This window comes from Fulmarus glacialis, unplaced genomic scaffold (genome assembly GCF_000690835.1).
Source record: "Fulmarus glacialis isolate BGI_N327 unplaced genomic scaffold, ASM69083v1 scaffold29129, whole genome shotgun sequence".
Taxonomy (NCBI): Eukaryota; Metazoa; Chordata; class Aves; order Procellariiformes; family Procellariidae; genus Fulmarus; species Fulmarus glacialis.
In genome coordinates, this window is record NW_009235674.1 from 31,686 (window position 1) to 58,251 (window position 26,566).

Here is a 26,566-nt window from a genome sequence, read left to right on the forward strand (position 1 = left end):
AAATACCATTTGTTTAATGCAGTGGCTTTGAATATTTTTTGATCCATGAGCTCAAAATTTTCCAGTGGAGGTGCATCCTTCCATGTGGTGAATGTAAGGCTCCTGCCCACAGGCATTATTATCTTACCTTTTGCTGACCCTCTTAGGACAAGTATAAGGATCGTCAGGAATCTGTGTGTTACAGGCTGGAAAAACATTGATCTGTGACGCTATCAAATGTCTTAAAACTTAGTCATGGGTAAGCCCATTTTGTTTTCTAAAGAGACATCTCAATAGAAATCTGAACAGGTCCAATGCTTCGATGACTGTACAATTCTGTTTTAGCAGTTGTCACATGTTTCTAAAATAAATAGAAAATGTAGCAAATATTCATTCTCAGCTCACCCTTTGATTTCTCTCTTCTGTTTGCTTGCTATTCATACTGAATTATATTGCTTTCCCTTAGCACTTTAATATATTTTGCCTCTTAGATATTTGAAACCACATATGTGCGCCGTGTATTTTTTTTTGCTTGGTGTTTAAAGAATATGCCATATTAGTAAGGATTTGGAGGAGACAAAGTAATAATTGGTTAAGAACACTAGGCATTTCTGGGCAGTCTTATATAAATAGTGTATAAAGTAGAAATGGTCAAAGAAATATCCGCAGAAAAATAATGTGAAAGTATAAGAAAGTAGGCATAGAGCCCAAAATGAATTCCAGTAACCGTTTTCCTGTTGCCTGTGCAAACATGAGTATTCTAGTGTTACAGCCTCATTAGGGGAAGTTTATGCTTGTTTAGTAACAACTTGTTTGAATAGATAACTGATATTCAAGACACCAGGGAAAATGAAGTATTGAGTAATGATAGTATGTCAATTCAGATGTTATTGTGAAGATAATGAAGAGATTTATGTTATTTTTATCTTTATTTGATTACAAGGGTTGGGGAATTTATATAGCTCTTGAAGAAAAGAAATATGTGGCCTTAGATGACCAGGCAGCCACCTGTGAAGACAAGACAACTGAGTTGTTCTCTTTGATTTTCCTCCACCTGGTCCTTTAGACAGTGGGAGGAAGCACGGACAAGGGATCTTTTGGTAAAAGCTCTGATGAAGCAAGAAGCAGAGTTGGAGGGGCCAAAATTGAGTGGAATGCACCACTTTTAGTGAGGGAGTGTTGTTAGAGGGAATTCCAGGTGGCCGCTCTGGCTGGGTACCCTTCACTGGGATTCAGAAAACTCTGCAGCTAAGAAGTCCCTGACATCTCCAGTGGGGAGCGTCTCTGATTTTAAGCACAGGAATACATCCTGAAATCCCAGCTTTGTTGAGAGCATGTTTGTCTTGTGCTTTTGTCCATGCACTGGGCTGTTGTAACTCAAACATTTTTAAATTACAACCTGGCATTTGGAAGCAAAGCACATTGATGGTGCTAATATTTTTTCTCATACCTAGACAGTAATAAATAGTCTTGATTAGTTCAAATGTTTGCCCTGTACATATTTAAAAAAAGAAACTAATCCCATTCTGTTTATAAATATTACACTTAAAAATGGGATTCTACTCAGAATTAGTATTTCTGAGTGGCATTTTGACTGTATATTGATCTTACTTACCACGTGGTGTTACTCATTCATTGTATGTGTGTTGTAAGGTGAAGAATGGGGAAGAGTCAGGAGAAGACTGCACAAGTTCATGGAAGAAAAATCCTTTGAGAGTACTGAGTAAGTAGACTTTTGGCTGAAGAAGTCCCCAAGCTGAAAATAAATGGAGGCCAAGAGAAGTACCTAGGAGAGGTAGCGTATGTGCTTGCCCCTTCGTGTACCTTTCATTTCCTATCTGCTCTTGGCCGCTGTTGGAGACAGGGTACTGACCTAGATGGATCTTTTTCTAACCCAGTATGACCACTCTTACTTCCTTATATTTGTATGGTGACAGAATGCCAATATTTGTAATCACAGCATCAATACACAGCAAATTATTTATGGCCTTATCTCAGATCTAAGCCTCTCGATAAAGCCGACAGTACAGAACAGAACGAATCTGAGGGAGGTTGTGCAGCCAAGTCCATTCATGGCTTTAGGGTTATTAGTGGAGAAGGGTGACTGTGCAAATGGAAGTCCCTAAAAATAACCAGTGTACATTAAAGCAATTGGAATGTGCTAAAAGGACTGGAATAATCAATAGAAAAGAACAAAACCAATGTAACTGACTGGAAACTTTTCATGAACCTAATTTCCAAAAAGCATGAAACAGAAAATAGGAAGCATCGAAGTGGTTGGTGGTTTGTAGAAACAACATGTGTAGGAAGAAAAATCAGAAAGACAGAGGAACCAAAATACAAGTCTCATAATGAAACTAAAAAACTAATATATGTTATAACTGCCTTCATTGTGATAAAGGAACCCAGGGAGAATTGGGACAGTAGATCAATTCCAGCTGAAGTAGCTAACTAAATCAAAACTCATCTCTCTGTTATTTGCTATTAAAAACTGAAAAACCTGGATTTCCTGGCCAGTTAGTTTAACTTCATCAGCACGTAACTTATTAACTTAATCAACTGTGTTGAGGGAACAAAATCTTAAGCAGGTGTCAGAGGGCAGTATGCTGAGAAGTAAAAGAAATCCTTAAGGAGTGGTGTGGGAAATGGAGCCTTGCAGCTGCTGCAGCCCCTGGGGAAGGTGCTGCGGCCACAAAACTCTCCAGACACAAGTACAGAGAAGGAAGGAAGCGATGATGGCTGGTTATAGGTAAGGGACAGAAAGGGGAACAATATTTTTCAGAGTCACCCCTTTTTGATGTAAACCTTGTGGTTGTTGATCCTCCGTATAGGGCCTAATACCAGCTTAGTGGTGTTGTCTATAGGGACGCACTGAAAGTGCTGAATTCAATACAGAGCATTGTTTACACCAGCAATTTGCACATTTGTACCATGGAGGTAACAGTGCTGCTTCGTATGTTGTGTGTCACTTTTGAACACTGGAATATTATTAGAAAGAGGAAAGATGAAAGAGAATCCAGGGAAGTGAAGATGGAAGTACTGGGAGACATGACCTCAGCTGAGGGGAAACTCAGGTAAATGTGCACTACTTGGGATTAAACCAGCAACGGGGCTGGATTTATAATTATTTGCAAATATTTGTGTCACAGCATTGAATAGCAGGGATCTTTTTTGCATCTATAGAAGAAAATAAAGGCTTCTTTGTTACTCTTCCATTAAAAAATTAGCCAGGTTGCGATTCACACCAATAGTTGCCCTTCCCCCATATAAAAAGGGAGCATTGCCACAGACTCGTGTCATGTCTCTGCATCTGAGTTGACTTCCTAGGTGCAATTAATGCATATTGTATTTTTGGCCATAATCCGAGTCAACTCTTGTCTTCTACAGCAGCATCTTTGCGTTGCAGGCACATACTGCTGGAGAAATAGAGGGATGCCACCATTTCATTCCACACAGCTACACAAGATGGTGGTAAGTTGTAGTCCCTGCTAGTACGGAATGAACTTCAACCAGAATTAGATAGAGACAAATGCTCCATTACTTCCTGCCAAATCCGTGCACAATTTATACTCTTTAGAGGTGTTTCCTCAGCCATAATGTCAGTGACAATGAACAATCTGTCCCCGGAGGAGGGGTTCATGCCAGCTCTCCTTGTTAGGAAGAACAGCCCCTATTCTTACGCCAGACACTTGCAGGGTTTCCATTCTGTTCCTCCAAAAATGATGTCTCAATCCAATATATTTCAGTAAAATTAAAAGGTGTGGTCCTATTTTTCTACTAAAGATGGTTTATAGATTTCCCAACTTGGCCAGCCTAAGGTGCATTCACTAGGAATAGAGAGTAAATTAGCTAAAATCTGGAAGGTCTAATGAAATGGAAAATAGTGTGTCATGCAAGGTTTAGATAGATGTCCAGAGCTCTCTTTCCATCCTATAATCAGTGCATAGTCAAAGTCACCTGGTCTTCAGGTCAACCATTTTCTAAGCTGTAAAGCCTGCATGAAGAGAAGGTGAAAAGAGTTATTTCTTCTTCCTCCTTGCGTTAGCAGCTTTCTCCCCATCCTCTGTGCTTTATTGCTCATTGGTCATTCGGTATGTTGGAGTTAATTAGTTGGAAAGGGAAGCTTGAATCAAAGATTGACAGGCCACAGAGAGGGGCAATGCATACTCAGTATGCAAAAGAAATGAATAGAGAAAAGGAAGGATTTTGTGGGTCACAGCCAAAGTCCAGGCTGAAAACTGTCAGCACACGATGGATTTTGTGCAAGAAAGTCCCTGAGGTATGCATACATTCAACCAGCTTGCTAGGAAGTGCAGGTTTAGTTGCCCCATAGTTTCTTCAAGTTGACACCCAACTGACAGTTACAAAAACTCAGTAGACTGTTAAAACAAAAACCAAACCAAAACAAAAAGAGCAAAAAACCCCAGACAGACATCAGAACTGACATGAAGAATGTTGGTGAGCACTAGTTTAATGGACAGTACCAGGACGTCCAGAGGCAGAAGGCAGAAGTCCTGTCGACTAGGCAGAGACGTCGATAATTTATCTATGCTGTCCTATTTGTGAAAAGAGGTGTCAGAGCAAAGAGCAGAATAGGAAATAAAAAAATGTGCGAGGACAGATCCTCAGTTGGTGTAAAATACCGTAACTTATTTGGATTGAATGGAGCAGTGATAGTTTTCAACAACTGAGGATACAATTCTCTATTTTCATGTAAACACTATCGCCTACGATGGTAAAGGACAGCACATGGGGATTCCTCCTCATGTTCCTCTGTTCTGGCAGCAAGAGCTGATAGACTCGGTCTCCTTGAGGCCACAGGCTGCTGTGGAGCAGGTGAATCTCCAGAGAGCTGAGCTGCTGCTCCTGCACCAGGAGGCACGTGGGACAGGCTGTCCCCCATGGGTTCTGCCCTTGCAGACCTCTCGGCAGCAGCAGTGACTGCTGGGTTACCCGCATCACCGTCTGTGTGAGCACAAGAAAGATGGTCAGCAGGCTCACACTGTTCTGAATTCTGAGATAAGTTTCTAAAAACACGGATAATAAAATGTGATAAAAATCCAGTTTTTATGCAAACAACAGAAAATAGCGGAGGTGGTGGGATGCAGCTGATATAAAGAATTATAGTTATTCATAGTAAGGATCAAGTTGTTATCTGTGGCAGCACCAGAAACATCAGCTGTCCTGGCTTCACACTCATTCCCACAGTCCACCTCTGTCTCTTTTTGAGCTGACAGTAATACTTTTTGTCGCCACATCCAATTTCTTCCCAGGGTGTTTTGACCTCATAACATTTCTGTCTGTGAAAGCTGTAGAGTTCATTCAATCCCCCAGCTCCAGGGCGTGTCCTGCATATCTGTGGGACCTCTGTAGGTGACAGGTACAAACTGGAGCAGAAAGGAAGGCTGGGCAGGGTTAGGAAGCGCAGGAGCTCCAGGAAGGTCTGGGGCTTAAGGGATCAGTGAACGGTGGCTACTGCAAGAGCAGTTACAACTGTTGCCACTCTTTTCTTCTCAGTAGAGTTTTGAAATGTGAGCAACCTGAATGAGTTCTCTACTAAACAAAAAGGAAAATCAAAAAGAATGGTGGTGGGCCTGGAGGTTCAGGTAGCTCCTAGCGTGAGGAAAGAAAAGATACAGAAAACTCCCCTAAACAGGGAGAGGAAAGCGCAGCAAGGTCTTGTGCAAGGGGAATATGGAGGCTCTGGCAAAAGCACAGGGGAGGTGGGACGTGGATTCTGCCATGGCTTCCAGCAGCAACAGCCTGGACCTCAGAGACAGGTACTGACAAGCATCTGGGTGGGACGCTTTTTTTGAGAAGGCTGCAAGGTACTGCTGAAGGGTAGAGGAAAATGGAGTCGAGATTCAAATTTTGGCTCTCAGAACGTATTAATTTTCATGTTTTATTACTTTTGAGCTTCCTTTGAATTTTTTCTTGGTCTCCTGCATTGTCTATGGCTGGCCCTGAATTTGGGAGCCCTAGTGTGTGCAATGAAGACAGCCTACACATGCCAAACAACATGCAGTCCCCTTGGTGTGTAATCGTCTCCCCAGCATCTGGGGACTGAGTCATCCTTGAGTCAGAGCAACCATATTTGGTTAAAACTGTATTTTGCTGTTGTAATCCATGGCATGCTGTTTGGTACTGCTAACTTGTTTGTGTCATCTGCCCAATGAATTACTGGCTGGAAGTTTCTCTTTCAATACAAATATTCCTTGCCAGCCACTGTGGGTTTTATGTGTGGGGTTTGGGGTTTTTTGTTTTGGTAACAATCTAGGTCCTTTAGCGCTGCCATATAATCTTTCCTTCGCCCATGTGGTGCAGCACGTGGGGAGAGCGAGCCGTTCCCGCGGTAGCCAGCTGCAGATTACAAGGTGCTCTGAGACACAGGGGTGCTCGGCTGTGCAAAGGTCGAAGACATAATGATAAAATACAGGCAGATTTCAATTAATGATCTTGCAAAGCTCCTGAAACCAAAAGACAAAAAGAGAAAAATGCATTTAATGTCTGGAGGATTTTGTCAATCTTTAATTAAGATACCTGAGATAAAGTTCACCCTTGCAAGACAAGACAGCGGAATGGGCACCTTGTGAATAAAGAGCTGTGTGAGAGCAAAGGGCACCTGGGCTCGCAGCAGTATGATTCAGCACTGGAGGTTTCACTTCAAGCGCAGGACAGCTGGAGGAGAGCAATGCTTTGGGCTGCTCCTGCTCCTGGGCTTTTAGTTGCATTATTATTACTTACTGGATTGAGCTGTGAATCAAACCACTATGAAAAAAAGAGGCAGAAAAGAACCATTTATGACGAGCAGTAAGTACCATTGCTTGCAAATGCATTTGTTCATATGGTGGCTTCTAAGTGCCAGTAATGGGAACCGAATGGCTTTACTGCAGCTCTTTTTTACATACTCTTTGGCAGATATGTGTAACTAAATCATCTCTTTGTTTTTTCTGTAATACAACAGGCCTCGTTTGTCCTCAGAGCAGGGTAATTTAGTGTTCCATGCTGGCTCCAGCAAAAATATTGAATTTAGAACTGGACCACTGGGGAAAATAAAAATTAATGAAGAAGACCTTGCAGAACTTTTTAGTCAGGTGATATAGTTACTTTTCCTTAATATTTTTTCATTTTCGGTTTTGCACATTAATAGTTTAATTGTCTTCAGAATTTGTCTTAGCAAATGTTTGATGTGTTTTGTATGATTGTTATTTTATACTATCTGTCAGCACTCTAATATGAAAGTAAGCTATTGCAGACTTGTAAAGTAATCATGCCATTGCAGAAAATAATTAAAAGATTAAATTGTGTATGTAACAGAGCCCTCTGTATTTAAGTGGACTTCATAATAGTAAAGTTAAGCAAGAACAAAACTTTTCTGAGCTTTTGAAAAAGCAAAGCTTGTTTACATTTGTAAGCTTTTGAAAAAGCCAAGCTTGTTTCACATTATCTCTGTTGTTTAAATTTAGGTGAGAGAAAGTAACGCAGAGATTCAAGAACTTAAAAAAGCCAATGGTGCCTCTCAGAACGTGTCCCAGCAAGTTGCTCTGCTGACCTCCAAGGTGAGCCATACCCTTGTGTTATCCTTGTCCAGCGTTCCCAGTTTTCCATTCCTCAGATTAACATCGTTACCTGATTCGTTTTAGTATTTCTGGACTCCAGTTCAGGGAACTGGGGCAGAGTCCATGTTTAACACCAGCTCAGAGTCTATGTTTAATGTTGAGATACTTATTCAGTAACTCTGGAGACAATGGAAATATTCCTGTAATCCCATAATTTCCAGTTACCAGGATTCTTCTTTTGTTCGCTGTCAACATCTCCATGAGCTATATCCTCAAATATTTATGGAAGTGAAATCCCACTAAATTCAGGAAATGGACCATATATGTTCTTACAGCTGTTACACAGACATTCCATTCCATAGGTGAAATGGGCTATAGGGGTTTGCAGTAGAAAGAAAAGACCTATGCAGTAGTTTTGTCTCTTCCCTGCTACTGAAGATTTTTCTCCAACATAAGATTTTGAAACCTTTGTCTGACTTGGTTTAAGTGTCTTTTGTTACAGTGTTGCCAGAAGTTCCTTATAGGAAAATATTTTATAGGCTAAGAGACCTCCCTTTAGGGAAATTGTGCTAATACATATCCATCATATTCCCTGATTCAGTTTCAGCTTGCTGTTTGTGGTTATAACCCACTGAGATATGGTGAATCTTTTCTTGGCTTTTGGTGTACTGTCTCAGACCTCCGTCCTTCGCATGCACGCGAGCACCCGAACAGTCTGGCTGGAATATTCACATTCTCAATGTTGAGCACCTGAATACATCTTCAGGAGACTGAATCTTGCTTTTTGGAGCCAAACTGGGACATACTTAAGCTGTCATTTTCTGAACAGCCTAAACCACCAAGATCCCAGTGAATGGGGCCAGTGAATGATTGTCACCTGGTTTCACATACCAGCTATTCTCTTTTCTCAAAAGAAAATACTTTGTTAGCCTACTGGCATCCAGCACGTACCTCTGTGGCCACTCTCATACCAAGCACAACGTAATTTGCATTTCTCTTGCAGATCGTGAGTCTTGACAACAAACTTCAAAGCCTAGAGCAGGTGAGTAAATGGGAAGCAAACTAGACATCAAAAAAGAAAAACCCAGCCCCAAGTAAGTAAAGTGAGGTTACAATGATTAAATAGCTAAATGATTCCTTTCCTCTCATGCATTACTCAGGAAAACTTTTTTTGGTAACAGGAGGTAAAAAAAGCCAAGATTTATGGAGAAGATGAAATGCCTTCTCACAAAATATAAACTGTGTAGGAGCCTGCATTCCTTAAAGGAAAAACAGTTGTAGACTCAAGAACAACAACTAGATACCAAGGAGAAGTAAACTTTTCCTTCACTAATTTGTCAAGACGAAGACTGGAGAATTCGAACTGGATTTTATATTGTACTGGAAATAGCTAGTTTTCAACTGTCACCTGCTTCTCCACTGAGCTTGTGACAAGCCACAGCTAGAGCTGCCAGTAAAAGCAGTTGTCAGATGAGTTACCCATGGAACTGAGAAGACAAGATAACCCTCCATCTAGACTCACAGTCTGCTGCTGAAGAACAGTCTCTATTAATACTTACTTCTTACAGGGCTTTTCTCACCCAGTGCTTGCAGCTGGCCATCCTGTGTAAGACCAATCATATTAGTCATTATTTTGTACAGGGATAAGCGAAACAGCTCAAAACCTTTACAAACCAACCTTGCTGAAAAAAGGGGGGAGGGGAACCCAAGAAAGAATGAAAAAAAAAAAAGAAAAAAAAAAGTTTGTCTTGAAAATAAATGCTAATGGAACACCAGGTAAGCAGGAACCTAATTTTCTGCTCATTTTCTGGGTTTCAGGCTATCCAGAGGAAAGCGTGCAGTAGTAACCCCTGTGAGAACTCAGGGACCTGTGTAAACTCGATGGATGGTTTCTTTTGCCTCTGTCCCAGCAACTGGCAGGTGAGTCTTTAGCCACCTTGAATACAGAGCGTGTATTTTAACTGGAAGGATACACCTGGCCTAGTGCAATTGTGATGAAGTGTAGCATTTTAAGGTTGCCCAGGACAGAGTGAGATATACTGAACAGCAAAGCAACAGTATCACACTCATCGTTTGGTTGAAGGGCAACACATTTGCTTCTCAGCAATATCAATATATACCAAAAAACCAAAGCCCAAACCATTGGGCCGGACCCTGCACTGTTATACGCGGGCAATGGCCCATGAAGTCAGTGATGCTTGGCAGTTCCCACAGCAGAGAATTAGTCTTTGGTTTTTTGCTGAGCAGTGAACTGCACTGCATGCCTTGCTGTTGATCTTACGCAACGATAGAGAGAGAATGGGGGAAGGGAAGGATATTTATTCAAGCTCAAACAGATAAGACAAATGGGGGTATAAGTAATCAATCCCATTCTGGGTTTTTTAAATCCAAAGACTTTACTTGCAAAGGCTTTAATGGTGCTGTTACAGGCTCTAGAGATGGAGAAGTTGTATCTTTTTCTCAAAGGCTCTCATCTTGAAAGTAGTCCCGGCAAGATTTGGGTCAAAACTGCTGTGCTTTCAGTCTTGATAAAACAGCATCGCCTGATAGAAAGAGTTTGAAAGAAAGTTTTCTGACCCTTTTGCTAGCAAGTTGGAAAGTAGGGAGGATGACTATGCTTTCCATATGCTTTCTACAAACATCTGAAATATTTTATCCCCCATCTGACTGATAACCAGGGTCACAGAAACACAGCTGAAAAACAGAGTTTTGTTATAATGTTTCATAAGGGAAGCTGTGTTGATAGCAGCCCATGGTTTGTATATCTTTGGAAACTATATTAAACATTGGCTCCATGGTTTGCTTCATTTCTCAGTTATTTGGAAAATAAACTGGTTTTCCATTTCATCTTAGGGCCTCCTGTGTTCAGTGGATGTTAATGAATGCCAGATTTATGCTGGAACAGCGTTAGGCTGCCAGAATGGAGCCACTTGTGTGAACACACCAGGCAGCTACAGGTAACTTTTCAAAACTGGACACAAAAATCCTATATAAAATACTCTGCTATTTTTGTACCCCGTATCACACCTCCAGTACAAGTTCTAGGAATAAGTCTGTTTAGTATCTATGCACTATAATCCCTTGCAGTCTGAGAGAATATAAAATCCTTAATACACCGTACACTGAGCCCACCACAGACACAGAAGGCCCTCCAAAGCCATTGCCTGCTTTGACACAAGAAGAGCAGCGAGAACCCGATTTATCACACAGCCATGCTGGGGAAGAAGGCTGCAAATTGGAGACTGGCTCCAGTGACCCGGCCTCTGTTGTAGGTGCAGATGCTTTAATGGAAATTTACTGCACCTTGGGATGTAGATGGGGCGGTGAGATGCGGCATGCTGGTCTGTAACCGGCACTCGCCAACGTGCCCACCTAGCACAGCCACGTTATCAGCCCTCCGTTATCACCTACCCCTTGAGACCAAAGGGAGTGAGGAGGTGAAGGAGGTGAACAGCTTTGGCCCAGCAAAGGCTTTGAGTTGTTGGAAACCTCCTGAATATATGGGCACCCTTGATGGGCACACTGGCATTCCCAGCCTACTGCATAACTCTGAGAAATGCCTTCACCCCCTCCAGAAATACAGGCACGGCTGAGCCTGCAGCAGAGCAGGCAATGCACAGGGCTGCCGGGCAGAAAGGGAGGAGAAGTGCTGTCTGCAGGCGGCTGGCCAGGAGGGTGCCAGGGCTGCCTGTGTGCGGGCCCCCATAGACTTGAGGTCCCTGGAGCATATCCTTCTCCGGCGGTGCCCAGCTCCTTAGGAAACATGCTCTTGTTTACAGGGCAAGCCAGCCTGAACGTTCTGTGTCTTATTTTCCAAAATGTCAAACAATCTGGTAAATAAATAACTTTCAGATATAATACAAAGCTATCCCTGTGCAATGGGAACAAGCAGGCTGGAAAGCATGCCACAGCTTTCTGCAAAGAATTATGTCCCTTGTTTCAGCATGAAAATCTTAGCCCCCACAAATATTTGCTCAGCGTAACACTGGCTTATAGTGCTTAGTCAGTTCTTGGAAGAGCCTCAGACAAGGGAAGTTCTTCCGCAGTGCTCCTCACACTTCAGCATTAACACAGAGCCTGCCGAGGTGTCACTGGTACGTGATGCTTCCTGTCAGCTTTTCTTTGATTTTAAAGGATGTTTCTAGCTTGCCTGCAGCTGCCCCAATACAGACATTTGTCAAGGAAACCTCACACAAAGCAGCCTGCCTTTACTTGTTTCTTACTGTGCTCAGAGATGTGGTGTACAGGTGTGTGACTAAATTAAGGTTTGAGAGGACAAACGCTCTGCCTTTCTCTCAAGTGCTGTCATTGTGCTAGTACAGTCACGATTCCTGTAAGTTTCTTCCCCAATGTAATTCTTGTCCTCCTTGGTACTTGCTGAATCAGTGCTTCCTAAAATGAACTAAGACCTCTTCATAAGTCATCCAAATCTTAATATTACTGCTTTTGCATTATGCCCTCAGGACTATTGTTTAGTCCTTTCCTCAACCCCATTGTACTGTCTCACAGTCTCCCTTCATGTACTGTCTTACTTATTTCTGAGTGCTCCCCAGATGCTAAATCCATCCCCAGATAGAACGTGACATAGCTCTTTTCAACAGCTGTGAGAACACGGCTGCTAAATTTTCTGGGACCTGGCAACCTAGGTCACCCCACTCCTGCTCTGGTGTAGGTATATACACCAGTGTGGACTGTGGGGAAAGAAAAGGGTGATATTTAACTTTCCATGGGCCCCCAGAGATAACACCAGATGAAGGGCAGTACTGGGTTAGGTACCGTGAAATGGAGCATAACGCAGTCTTCAGTCCCTGTTCAGATTCTTTACCTGCATGCTTCAAGCTATAATTTGGGAAAGCACAGAAGTATGAGGAAAAAGAGCAGGTATCCAGGAAACACCTTCCTGAATCAGGACTTTAGTGGGACATTGCATCAGTTGGATGAAAGGCTGTGAGGGTCCCCAGGTCTGTCAGACTTTTGTGTCAGGACCAAAATAACGGGGGCCTTATCGCAACATGCCGTCAGCAAAGGGAGAGAACCAGGGCAGTGCTGAGCAGCAGTGCATTGCAATTTGGCTGAAGCTCCTTGCAGTGTGACCTACTTCTTGAAGCTGTTCTTTGAGCAACTTCAGATGGGTAGCAAATTAATCTTTGCCAGACTAGGCAGGAGACAGTGCCATTGTCCTCCTCCTTTGGAGCCGGCCATATTGCCTTGCTGTGTCCTTTGGAGTTGAACGTGAAGCTCTGAATGTACTTTGAACATATAAAGGTGATCTGGTTCCCTGACCCTGTTGCTCTGTGCTTGCCCAGGTTGGGCTACTGCACTGGCAAGATGGCATTGGTCTATCTGCTGTCTCTTACAATAATGAACACGCTGTCTTACAGTATTGCAGACTGCAGATAAGCATTAAGCTGTTGTGGGTTTTTTAAGCCTAAGTTCATGTGGGTTGCTTGTCCTGGATGCAGCGTTTAGTTACCTGCAATTGGCTTATCAGACTGCTATTTCAACTGAGCATGTGACACTGTGGCAGGGACAGTAGCAGCTTATTAATAAATTGCTCCAAGGTCCAGATCAGCTGCACTGGAGTACCCTGATTCAAATTCTGCAGATAAATGCTTTTATAGAGTATTTTTTGTTAGCCAGCTTAAAAGCAATCCAAGAAGGGTGTGTACCTGCCGTATGTCTCTGTGAGGAGCAGACATCAGCAGACATCGCAGCATATAACTTGCATCCAAATAAGTGTCTCACTGTCATCTTAATAAAAAGCTAGTGATCTGATAGGAGGCTTTCTGTACGTTTAGGTCCCTTTCAGTTTTAGGTCCCTTTCATTTCAGAGCCTCAGGTTTGACCTATGTGGAAATAAAGGGCCAGAGAAAAGGAAAACATTACCCGATGGCTTAGGAGGTCCCAATTTCAGTTCCACTGCATATGTACGGTGCTGTGACTAATGTGTGCCCTATAAATAATGACGTGATGCAGCTGGCAGCTTGCAAGCCAGATCTCCTCTGTAGAATGCCTTCCTTCAGCCCACTACTCTGTTCTTCCACCCCAGCAGCCCCAAATGCCTCCTGCCCACCGCACTTACTTGAAAGCTGGGCTGCTGCTGAGACAGCAGCTGCCATGTGTTGAGGTGTGGGCGTGAAGGTATCCTGCTCCGTATTGCTAGAGGTAGGGTTTTAGGCACTTGGCATCATATGAGTGTCATAAACTGAAACAAAAAGTTTAGGTGCTCTCTGACCGAAGTGGGATTTCCAGGCTCATGTTCTATTGAAATCTCATGTTAGACATTTCTTTTTTTCTGGATTTGCACTTACGAATGTAACAAAAGGCTGTGGGTTCTCCCATAGGGTCAGACAGTCATGGATATGCACAAGTCCCATGTGATTCTTGAGTCTCTGCTGAACAAGAGCCTTGCCTCTGTGCATGATTATTAATGGGATTGTCAGTATAGCTAAATAGATTTCATAAGGAACACCATATAAATAAAAGAATGGGGAATGGTCTCTTGCTATGGCAATGTGTGATCTTTAAGCTATATAAAGACAACATTTTGGTTTTTCTGTCTGCTTTCACAATTAGCTGCTCCTGTACTCCAGAAACCTACGGGCCTCGCTGTGCCTCGAAGTTTGATGACTGCCAGAGAGGATCTGAGATGCTCTGTGGGCATGGCACCTGCATAGGTGCAGAGAGGGATCAGCCCAACAAGGTAAGGAACAATGTATAAGTCTCATTATATGACACAGCATGAATAAGCAACAAATAATGCTGAGCACCACAAAACTGTGTAGCACACACTGCTGCTGAAAAACAGCAAGAAATGCCACTGTTCAACATAACCTACCCTCTCTGTTGTCCCAAGGACAGCAGAAAAAATTGAAAATGCCTTGTGTCTTGTTAGAGGTACTTGTGACAGTATCACATCTACTACATCCATAGGGAGCTTGGGAATATTCTTTGAATAAGTGAAAGTCTTATTTGAAGCATAATATTCTTACTGTTCATTATCTGGGGAGTTCTAAGTTGCTAGAATATTTTATTACTTAAATGATTAAGAAGGACAAAAGTCATGAATCTTGTTTTTTCTGGGAAAAGGCATACCTGTGGAACATTATTGTCAGTGGCCTGGGAGCTGCCCGGGCTGCATAGCGGCTGGGTGGCTGCTGCTCATCTTTGGTGCTCCTCACTGTCAGTTGGACTTGGTCTCAGACTCCAGGCCCAAGCTCTCCAAGCATCTGCACTGGGTGGATGCTAGCATGCACTTGAACGGTCTTCTGGAGCAAGCCAGCTCATTCTTTTTGGGAGAGAATCTGGGTACAGGGTGTTCACTCCAAAGGGATGTATGGAACATTCCAGCTTTGGCTCTTTCCACTCAGAGCAACCCTCCAAAACTACCCTGCCAAGCCTGTGCTCCTTAACACTCCTATACACCCATGCACCATTCCAGACACACCACATATTCTTCGTGCTATGCTATAAAATAATTTCTTTACTCAATTTGTAAAAGTTTTCACAGCTCATCACTTGTTTTCTGCCCATTTTTTGTGGAGAAAGCTTTTCAAAAGGGATCAGTGTTGGCTTAAAAGTGTCTGCTCCTGTGACAGTCAACAATAAAGCTCCCATTAGCTTTAATTGGACCAAAGCTAGATAAATGCTGAAATCTGGCCATTAGTAAAGTTTACTAGAGAGAAAACTGTTTTCCTCAAAGAAAACGTATATTTGCAATTTAATGTCAGCGCTGCACATTGGACAGACTACTGAACAGTTTGCTTAAAAGAAAACAGCCAAGCTGATTTCAGGTTGCTTACACTGATCTGTTTACCTTGGTTACAAAGCAAGTTGATGACTTTTAATTATGTTTATGCACAGCTCATAATTGCTGTTCATTTTCTCTGGGAACTTCGGGGTAAATGACAGGTTTCTTTTTATGAATGTAATGAATGAGCCTGTTGTTGTTTCCATAATCTAAATAGGTAAATTCAGAGGAAGAAGTAGACTGAGAAAACTACCGAAGCAACTTATAAAACAGAATGTGCAAACCGTGTAATGCTCTGAAAGCTTTCTTGCTACAGTTTGAAAGACATTTTATAAAATGAGCTCCTCCTGCCCTTTTCTTGACTGTTCTAACTGTCTTAAATGTGTAATGTGATGTTTGCTGTGGCAGCCCAAGTACCGCTGTATCTGTGACATTGGCTGGATGTCCCCTCCTGGCAGCCCTGCCTGCAGTGCTGATATAGATGAATGCAGCCTCCCTAATCGTCCGTGTTCACAGAATCCGCTTGTGCAGTGCCACAACACACCAGGCTCCTACTTATGTGGTCCCTGCCCCACAGGTATCACATCCTTCCACGCTCTCAGGTGGGAGGGGGTGGCAGTAGGTAGTACTGCCTGTATGTCATAAGCACAGACACAGGATCCAGATGACAGTAACTCCATGAAATGCTTTGGTCTGTATTCTAGAGAATAAATTCCTGCATGTTACGTCTTATCTAGATAACGCAGGCAGTGGAGTCTAACGCATGATTTATCCTATCCTAAACTGAGCATCTAAATAGGTCTGATGTACCCTCATGTCCATAGGTACCTTCATGTCCATCATGTCCTATTACCTTCATGTAATAGGTCCGAGGTACTTTCATATCCTTATGCTCACTGCCCTAAGGCAATATAAAAATCTAATTGTCCCCTCAAGCCATAGAACCTATGATTCCTCTTCCTGAGTTAGGTAGGTTTTGTGTATAGGAGGAGTATTTGAAGTATTTAACCAGAGTTATGATAAAGCTTTGCTGCAAATTATACATGTGTGCACTAGACCAGAACTGCCTCCTCTTTAGGTTAGAGTGTGTTTGATTCTGGAATATCCAGAATACAGTTAAAATAAAATGTTCTTGCACACACATCTCCACCCTGTTGTGTTTGTAACCTATTTTGCAGACCAGTATTAATTTTCATCAATTATGAGAGGGACAGGACTTCTTTTTTGTTAATGAAGTGAAATTCAAAAGTCATGTTTTTCTGCTCTATGAAAAGATCTGGTCAAAGAAGAAAATGAAAAGGCCAGCCATTTTCCATTTTAATGTCTTTCCTGTGCTGCTTCTTAGGCTGGCAAGGAAATGGCTACAGTTGCCAAGACATTGATGAATGTGAAAGTAATAACGGAGGTTGCTCAACAGCGCCCATAGTTCGATGTATCAACACAATGGGATCCTTCCACTGTGGGCTCTGTCCACCAGGTAAAATGGATTTTTTGTTGATAAAACTATGGAAAGGCTTAAAAGATGAAGGTTCAACACATTTGAGGCTGTTTTATGGTAGACTTAAGAAGCTGAAGATTGGCTTTATATAAAGAAGTATCACAAAGCAGTACTATAATATAGAATGCGGGGTCCAAGTCTATTCAAATTACTTCAGCTATTAATGAACATTTTGTAGGGTATGTCTCTAATGATGATCCTCTGAAATGTGTTTCTCTTGTACCAGGTAGCCCTTTTCAGTGTTAAGAGCCTTGATTTGATGAAGTACTTCCTTTATAAGATCATTAATGGAGAACAAGGATAGCGTAATTATGATAGTAATTTCATTGTCGGTATTAATTGAAAGAGTATCCTGTGTGCCATATATCAGCTGTATTGTCTGTCTTAAAAAAAGCCTTGATAATTGTCACGCTCTGAATGCTGTCTAAGAAGGCAGTGTTTCCACTGGAGTACAGGTCAAGCAGCAGAAGTCGTGACTTACATCTTTATAATTTGTGGTTTATGATTTAAAATGCTTTCTGAAAAGCATGCTATCAATACTAGAAAAACTAGCAGGAAAAAGTGTTTCTAATTTTGACCTTTTAATTGTGATTTAAATGGCAATAGACTACAGTTACTGAGCGCTGAAGGGCTATCACCATGCTGAAAACGTGGCCTCAGACAAGTTTTGATGTGGTGCAGTGGACCTCAGCTCTGGCTGTGCAGAGTCATGCTGCAGTGCTTTGGTCCTGCTGAGCCTCCTGAGAGGAGCTGGATGTTGTGTTTGAGACCCAAGGGCAGCTCTGGTGTGCAGCGGGAAGCCTGGAGGTGGTCGGGGCGGGCTGGCTGCAGACTTGTAGGGAGGGCAGCACATGGTGGCCGAGAGAGCTGAGCTTCCATGGCCTCACTGGCCTCACCTATATTTGGCTAGCACTAATATACCTTTTTTCTAAAATCATGGGAGGATTTAGTTACAATCAGAATCCATCCCTGCAATGTAGGAACCACAATAAATATGCCAGGTTCTACTTCAGCGGTTATCTCAACTTTTTCTTTTTAACTGCAGAAGACTGATTTTACACCATAAAAGAGTCTTTTTCTCACCAGTTGATTGTTTTGCTGTTGATTCTCACAGAACATAATTTGTTACAGACTAACTGAGATTTACCTCTGAACAGGTTATGAGGGAGATGGACAAACATGTACGCAGGTTGATATCTGCTCAATAAATAACGGAGGGTGCCATCCTTTGGCTACTTGTACCTCAGCTCCAGGTACGATGCTCTCTTAAGGACTGTAAGTAATACCAGTGTGAATCTCAAAGAAGGGTTTCGTTAGACTGAACCCACTTTGTAGCAACATATTTAGATTGCAGCCCCTTCTCCACAGTCAGTTTTGCCTCGCTCAAAGGAGTTTAGAGGCAGGTTAGCTGAAGCCAGGAGGCCTTTCCACAAACACTGACAGAAATAGATTTAGGCTCCACCAAAGAGCAGATTTCATCGTAAAAATGTGGAGATCTTCACCATTTCTCTTTGATGCGGTTTTCCAATTTCATCTGCTTTTACTATTTTTCTTCGTTTTCATACTTCTCCTTTGACTACTCCCACCACTTCCCACGAAGGTGACCTTGGACTCTCAGGTACCCATAGCAAAGCAACACTAGGGATCTTTCCATGGTCAGACTGGACACTGACCAGGGAAGGTATCAAAAGATCAAATAAGTTAGAATTATATAAAGGCTCTGCTTCAAAATGTCAAGGACCTTTGCTGTCATTGGTATTGTCATTGTAACAAGGACCGAATTACTTTCTGTATCTTGTCTCATCTCCCAAGGGCCAATGCCGTTTTGTTCCTGCACATCTGGGTACACTGGAAGTGGATATGGGCCAAACGGGTGCTCTCCTCTCAGTGATATTTGTCAGCTGCAAAATCCTTGTGCAAATGGGCAGTGCTTGGTAAGTGCTGGCCTCCTCACAGTTAGTGACAACGTTTTGTGGTTATAACCAGTAACAACAGCGAGGCTGGTGAGACTGAAAGCTGAGTGCAGACATACTAAAGGTAATGAGGCAAGGTCAGCGGGGAGTGGGAGATCAACAGATATACCTGGGGAAAGCAAGGAGAGTTTCAGGGCACACAAGCCATTTCTTTGTGTTTGAAGTAGAGGCAGCAATCTTGGCACTAATAACCTGAGAGGTTGTAGCTGATACCCCCGGCTAGCGATGGGATGCTGGTGCTGGTGGGGGAGAACTGATGAATGGCTGTCCCCAGTGGGACAGTAATTCACCACCTTGGATCATGGAGGAGTTACCCATGATAACAAAATCGGTATCTCTGCTGACCTTCAGACTGTTAATACCCAGTACAGTTAGTTATGTGTTCCTAGGCTGATCTTGTGAGAGTCCCCGTGGAGTCTCAGGCTGTTTATATGAATATGCCCAGATCTAATCTACTTTTTCTGACTATTTAGAAACTATTTATTTTAGTCAGTCTATTAAAGATACGACGTCTTCCCCTAAATATATCCTCATATACAACTGTAGGCGATCATGGCTACAAACTACTACCTAAAGTTAATAACACAGTCAGATACTTCAGTAATGGGACTACAAAAGCATCTTATAAAATAGAGGAAGAGCAGAGCTATATTTGGCCAGCTGTATTTGAAAGAGGACATACAAAATTGAAACAGTTAGAGATATGGAAAGACTTGATTATAAGGAGAAGTGGTAAAGGTTGAGACAAAAGAAATGGAAAAGAGACATACAGAATAAGGAATAATGCAGAGAAGGCGATGAATTTTTTTCCATTTAACATCCCTCAGGGTGAAAATGAAAGTTGACAGTCCACATAACTGCAGTGGAGACTTCCCAAAGAACAGGCTTGAGAGAAACGATTTATAAACCACTGTTATCTTGACTTTCTATTTACAAGGTTTAGGTAATATGACTGACTTGTTTCTAGGGTGATCATTTCAAAGCCAAGCAAACAGTTTTCTGAATGGCTAAATGAATACAGATTTTTACTTTTTAGAAAGTAATTTGAAAGAACCCTGCAAAGAAATAACTTAATAGAAAAAGCAAAGAGCTAGATAATCTGATTAGGCTTTAGGTTTATTTTGGTATTCACCAGTGACCGTCAAGGCCATTAAATTCCAAAGCTTTTATTTCTTTGCTCTGGTATCTCCACATAAAATGAATGTAAATATCAGTCTTTCTGCCGGCTACATTGGTTCCTTTAGTGATCCATGCTCATTAAGTTTATTGCATTTGCTTATACCTGTAGGCAATGATCTCTGGATACTTCTGCCTGTGTAATGCGGGCTGGACAGGCCCTAACTGTACGGAGAACATTGATGAATGCATTAGCAACCCGTGCCAGAACGGGGGGAGCTGCACCGATGGGGTCAACGGCTACTCCTGTGAGTGCACCAGCGCCTGGACAGGACCACAGTGCCAGACTGCCCAGCAAGGTACAGCCAGGACCTCCTCCCAGGAGAAATGGGCCACCAGGCTTCAGCGAGTAGATGCTTGGTGTATATGATTAATATGTGAATAAGAACCAAGTTATGATGGAAAAAAACAGGCCTGTTCTCGGTGGATTACAGGTCTCAATCCAAAGTCCCTTGAAGTCAGAGTTTTCCAAGAGTTTTGTTTATAGCTGCTTTGTTTTAGCAGTAGGAGCGTAACAATGAAGTTGATCTGCAGGCCCACTGGCCTTGACTAGACGCCAGACATCCTAAAATCAGATCTCTGTTCCTGAGAAAGTGGTCTCGTAAGCTGGTTGGGAAAGAGGATCCAATATAAGGAGAACAGATTTACAAGAGAATATATTAATGTTTCTCTTTTTTGCATACTATTTCATTTGTTGCGAAGCTGAGAGGTCCTGACATTTTTAGTCAAGACAAAAAGCCAAAAAAGGTTTTCAAACAGAAATTTAATGAAAGAAATGTTATCCATGAAAATGGGGGACTCTGAGTTTTATAGACCTTGGTCTTGCCTTTAACATTTCTTCTTAATATCAATTTTTCTGTTTGTTTGGGATTTTTTTGCCATTAATTTTAATTAAACAAGGTCAGGATAGCATTCCAGTCAGCGTCCCTGTGGCAACCATCTGTCAGATGGCTCATATTTATTGCAGGTTGCTGTGAAGAAAACAGATTAACTTATCACAGAATACTTTCAGTTTTACTATCAGTAAAACTTTCACTGACCCCCTGTGAAATCTGCTCTATTTTAGAGCTACTTCAGGCTCTTTCCTATTTTCCTTAAATATCCTTAAAACCAGTAATGTTTTATTATTAAGCACATGTGGAAAAAAAAATTATTTTTAACCATGCATAATAGAAGGGACAGAAAGCCAGTTTTTATTCAGTGAGAAATTATAATGTATCAACTTCTGTTTTAGTTCCTAATCAAGGGAAAAAAAATACATTTTATGACATGATAATTCTGAATCTGGTTGAGAAATGGTGAGATGTTTTAGATGGACACTTCAAACAAAATTATATTCTTTTTACCACTCTGTGAAACAAAATACTTCAGTTTGCTGAGAACTGAGTATTTCTTTAGCATCAGTTCTATGTTGAACTACAGCTGCTTGTTGTACACTGTAGCTATATGTGCATTGTAATTTGGGTGCTTTATGGACATATTTTTCTGTAGCTGTTCAGGATTCCTAGTTCACAGCTCCCATTCATTGAATGGCTCAGTGAGAGAAGAGACCACAGTATATCATGAGAGGTAATATTAGGCCCAGAAATCCAACCAAAAAGAATAAATAGGACAATAAAACATTTGAAAGATAACTTCTATGATGCACCACTACTGAGAAAGACAATTTTACATCATGTTAGCTTCAAAATGTTATTTCATTGTAGGTGAAAAATTTAAACATTCAATTTGGAGGTAGCCTTCTGGAAACAAACTACTTTATGGACATTTTCCTGAGGCAGAATCAACATCTTTTGGCAGTGTCCACATATTCCAGCTGAAAATCTTTGTTCTTTTTCCAGGAACTACTTTTCTCTCAGGGAGTAATTTTGCTCATTTTTTGTGATGTTATTCCACTTCAGAAGAAATCCTGAAGACTCTTTTATAGAAGTATCTTTTACCCTTGTTTTAAATGTTTAGGAAGCCAAAGCTATGCAAAAAAAGTTATGTTTTGTTTAAGTCTGTATAGAGATAGCACAAATTAATCTATGTAATTTTCTCTCTCTGCAGCTTGTGGAGGATACCTCTCAGGCTCCAGGGGGACTTTCAGTTACCCTAACAATCCAAACAGCCAGCGGTACAACAGCAGGGTCAGCTGCGCTTGGGTTATTCAAACTAATCCCAACAAGGTAAAATAGACTTCAGGTTAAAGAAACCCTCACTCTGCAGGACCCCTCAGCTCATCAGAGCAAATGTGACCATCTTCATGCCACATATCCCAATATTGTGATCCAATCCCCTCAGAATAAATAGTTTTTCAAAAAGAGTAAGTTTCAGATCCTTACAAGCCTTAGGCTCCTTAGCCTAAGAATTTGCCTGGGTTATGTTTTTAAGGTTTTTCCTGTGCAGCTGAGGGTTAGAATTTATTCACCTACCACCAGCTAGAGAAGGTGCCTGTTTTACATTGCTTTAGAATGTGATCTGTGAATAGCTGCATGAGAAAAGCTCTGCTTTGATGGGCTCCACAATTGGTTCGTAAGCTAAGTGACCCCAGAACAATTTCATGTTTCTAATTTCTGAGCGCAAGAAATGTGGAATACTGAATTCATATGGTCAATATGAATTGCGGCTTTGTGTAATAATCGCATTTTAATTTTTTTAAGGATTAATTTTTAAATGTTGCACTCAAATGTATATTCTGATCTGCAACTAACAATTCCACTTGTTTTATAAATAACAACTACAAAATACATTACTTCACACTTTAGCATGGGGCTTCTTACTTGGGATCTAAATATTTGATCTATTTTTGACATTTCATGGAATGAATTAAGTGGTATTATAAACCAGCGGTTGCTGATGTTTTATAGAGCATTATATATATGTGTGTGACCTATCCTCAGCTTTAAGCCTGAGAGCCACTACTGTCTTCAGCAGAGCTATATTAAAGCACATCAGTGCGGAATCTGAACATACGTAAAGCTGTGTATATCACTAAGTATCTAGGGTGGGCTTATGAGACACTGATTTTATACATGCAAAAAAAGATAATTTCATTTTTTTAACTCCTGTGACAATACTTTCAACCACACCAATGGATGAGAAGTGTTAATTATCTGATGAGAAAATTGCCACAGGAAACCTGGAATAAAGTATTTTATACTGTATTTCAAGCCTTTCACATGGCTTGAAATATATACATATATGTATTTCACATATATAACAGACACAGGCAAATGGTCTCAATTATTAGTTTATAGAAATAATGCTTTTTCCAGAAAACTTCCCTGTCCAAGTTCTTTCCTATCTATCCTCTCTTTCCTTTTGGCCCTTAAGATTCTATAATATCTTCTTCTGTCCTGGAACGTTTCAGGATATGGCATAATGGCTCCAAAGCTTGTAGATTCTCATGGTTGCATGAACATATATATCTGCTCTATACAGAGTTACTGCATAAGCAGAGTCTCAGCAGATGGAAGAAAAGAGATTTCTTGTTTTGTTACTTCCTGTTAGATTCTGCGTATTATCTTCCCATTCTTCCAACTGGAGGCAAGTAATGAGTGTAACTCTGATTTCCTTCAAATCCATGATGGGCCTTCAGCGTCAATGCACATGCTGGGAAAATACTGTGGCTCCTCACCTCCTGCAGAGCTTTTCAGTTCCCACAACTCCCTGTATTTTTGGTTCTACTCAAACCACACGGTTATGGCTGGAGGTTTTACTGTTCAGTGGGAATCTCGGGATCCTGGTAAGTTTGATGAAATGTCAAGTAATTTAGCATCTTCATGGCTTTGGAGCAAAATGGTTGACTTGTTTCCTTTGAATAGGAAACGTTAGGAGCAGTAGGACAGTATTTTACTAGGGAGTGAGGCTGAAGTGTAGACATAGATGTCACTTTAAAATATTTAAACTCCAACCCTAAACCTCTGCATGAATAACTTTCTGTTATTTTTTAAGGCTGTTTTATACCTCCTGTGAGGAATCCCCCAAAGAGCATGTGTTCCTGGAGATGCCGTTCTTCTGATTAGTTCTCTTTTCCCACAGAAGTATCTAGTACTTTGAGCAAGCAAGTTACCTTTTTTTGCCACTGACAATTTACAAGAGGCTAAAGAGTTTGAACCATGCTTTCCAAACATGATAGATTGTTGGGAATTTGATTTTAAATGATCTGTGAGCTTTTTGGTATGATTTGCTGTACGTTTCTGCCTGAATTCTTGGTAACACCACTTGCGTGATTCTTCCAGGAGGCCTGGCAGTGCATTTCTAGAGATAAACTCCAAATCATCTTGTGCAACATCAAGCTCACTTCAGTGTTCTGTGTATTGTCTAGAAACAAAATTGTGCATTAGGTTGTGTCTTGAAAGAACCATAGAGTAAAAAAAGTATAGAAAATTCGGGGGGGGGACAGTTTCTTTAATTCCAGAACTATTTATTGAAATGTTTTAATGTGATTTTTGGTGTTTTTTTTTTTCTTTCAATTGACATTATTAGACAGATAATTACTAATTGACAAATATGGGTACTGAAAAGTGAAAACAGATCTTTTGGGGAAAAAAAACCCCAAAAAAAGCAAAGAGGGAGAAAGGTATAGATGTGACTAAACTAGCTATTCCTTAGGTATAACACACAAGTTACCCCTACCATTCCCAGCGGTTACGCTGAGAGGGATGTTTTTTTTATTACAGGTATATAAAACAGCCTTTCCTGTAATTAACATTTTCTTAAAATGAAAAGAGTCTTGTGCTAGGATAAAACATGGAGACTATTTACAAAGTACAGATATTCAGATTAATTTTGTAAATCCAATCCAAAACACAGTGCTTTTGATCATTCTCCTAAAGATATTTCCATCATAAATGGAAAAGAATCTTTTACTGTGCAAATCAGGAAATACTTGGAGTTCTGCTTTTATAATTGAGTTGCAGAATTAATTGTAGAATTTAAAGAAAGAAGTAACTTGTTGGTTTATTTGGCTTGATCTTTGGTTTTGAATTTATTCTGGATCCCAAAGTGGTACCTAGTTTTGACACTACAGGAGAATTCGTCTTCTGACCTCACATGTGGTGTTAAAGTCTGTGTTCTTCCACATTTCTTTTCTGTTAGAATGTGGTGGTGAGCTGACGGGTACTTACGGCTTGATAAGCTCTCCAGGATACCCTGGTAACTATCCTGTAAACAGAGACTGTTTCTGGACCATCTCAACCAGTCCTGGCCTCCTCATCACATTTGCTTTTGGCACACTAAGCCTAGAACACCATGAAGACTGCAATTATGACCATTTAGAGGTAAAGTGTAATTGTGGATTATGACAACATTTTATGGCTATGTTATTGCAAAACAAGATATTTCAAAACTTTTTGTATGTACAGAAGGGGACTGTTTGAAAATTAAATCCTGGGTTGAAATGTTCATTCGTACTTACTTATTCTAGCTATCAATGCACAATCAGCGTACACAGGCAGTGTAACAGAAAGGGGGTGAGATCCTGCTCCACTGAAGTCAGTGGAAGTCTTGTGACTAAAGAGGATGAGATTCAAGCCAGATACCTGGTGGGAAGCTTTCACTTTCTTACAAAGTTCAGTCTCCGAACTCCTTGTCAAATGTCAACCCACAGAGAATTAATCAGCCTAAGGTAAACTATTAGGGAAAGGGATCTAAGATTAATAATTCATATCATAGTACAGTCCATGACTTGATGTGTGAGCTTAGGGCTTTTTCTCAAGTGCAAAGTAATGGTTGCAAAATTCACCAATATGCAGTCATGGAAATGAGAAGCTGTTTTGGAATAGCATGTTCTCCAAAATTGTGCAATGCAGAGCATGATTTCAGGAAAACAGTTCAACAGTAGATCTCCTGATACTTTTTTTCCCTTTCACAAAACCCTTGATGACTCTCCTAGGAGCACCATCACAGCTATGCTAGTGGGTCTGTTTCTTGGTTCCTGTGTGTTTGGAGGAAACTTCCTATAAGCTTTCCCTCCACTCACCATCTGCAATATTTCCTGGGGTCCCCGAGAATAACTTGAAGAGTGTTGGTACTGTTCACAGTTGGCACACATCTAATAATCCTAAACGCTGATCTATCATTCTGTCTAGATTCGAGATGGTCTTCTTCCACAAGACCCTGTCCTTGGCAAATACTGTAGCACTGGATCTCCACCCCCACTCCAAACCACTGGTCCGTATGCATGGATTCACTTTCACTCTGATGACTTAGTTACTGATAAAGGCTTCCACATTCTCTATACAACATCTCCTGGTAAGTAAAATTCAGTACTAAAGGTTGGTCTGTGACATTCCCAAGATATAGCCAACAACATATGAATGGATGTAATTAACACTTGCTATTTAATAATACAGAAATCCTCTTTGATTTGCAGCCATTGTACAGAGGCAGCCTAAACTGAGAGAGTTACCATACTTGTGAGTATCTCAATTGATATTTTTTTTTTCTTAATACAGCAGATCCAAGTTGTGGAGGAAATTACACGGATAGTGAAGGGGTTATCACATCCCCTTTCTGGCCTAACCCTTATATCAACAATCGACAATGTATTTACATTATCAGACAGCCAGAGGATGAAAAAATATACCTCAACTTCACCCATATGGAGCTGGAGAGTCACACTGGTTGTTCATCGAATTATATTGAG

At 41.2% G+C, this 26,566-nt stretch overlaps 1 protein-coding gene across 1 annotated transcript; it reads left to right on the plus strand.

The window, feature by feature from the left end:
- Nucleotides 1-5,561: 5,561 nt before the first annotated feature.
- Nucleotides 5,562-26,566, plus strand: CUBN (cubilin (intrinsic factor-cobalamin receptor); the record flags this gene model as incomplete). Its single annotated transcript, XM_009586116.1, has 16 exons — nucleotides 5,562-5,759; nucleotides 7,446-7,538; nucleotides 8,542-8,580; nucleotides 9,357-9,458; nucleotides 10,392-10,495; nucleotides 14,115-14,241; nucleotides 15,697-15,865; nucleotides 16,634-16,765; nucleotides 17,944-18,039; nucleotides 18,599-18,720; nucleotides 20,048-20,234; nucleotides 21,985-22,103; nucleotides 23,428-23,662; nucleotides 25,018-25,199; nucleotides 26,010-26,172; nucleotides 26,376-26,566. Coding segments are annotated over exons 1-16 (2,259 nt in total), but the record flags the coding sequence as incomplete, so codon positions are not given.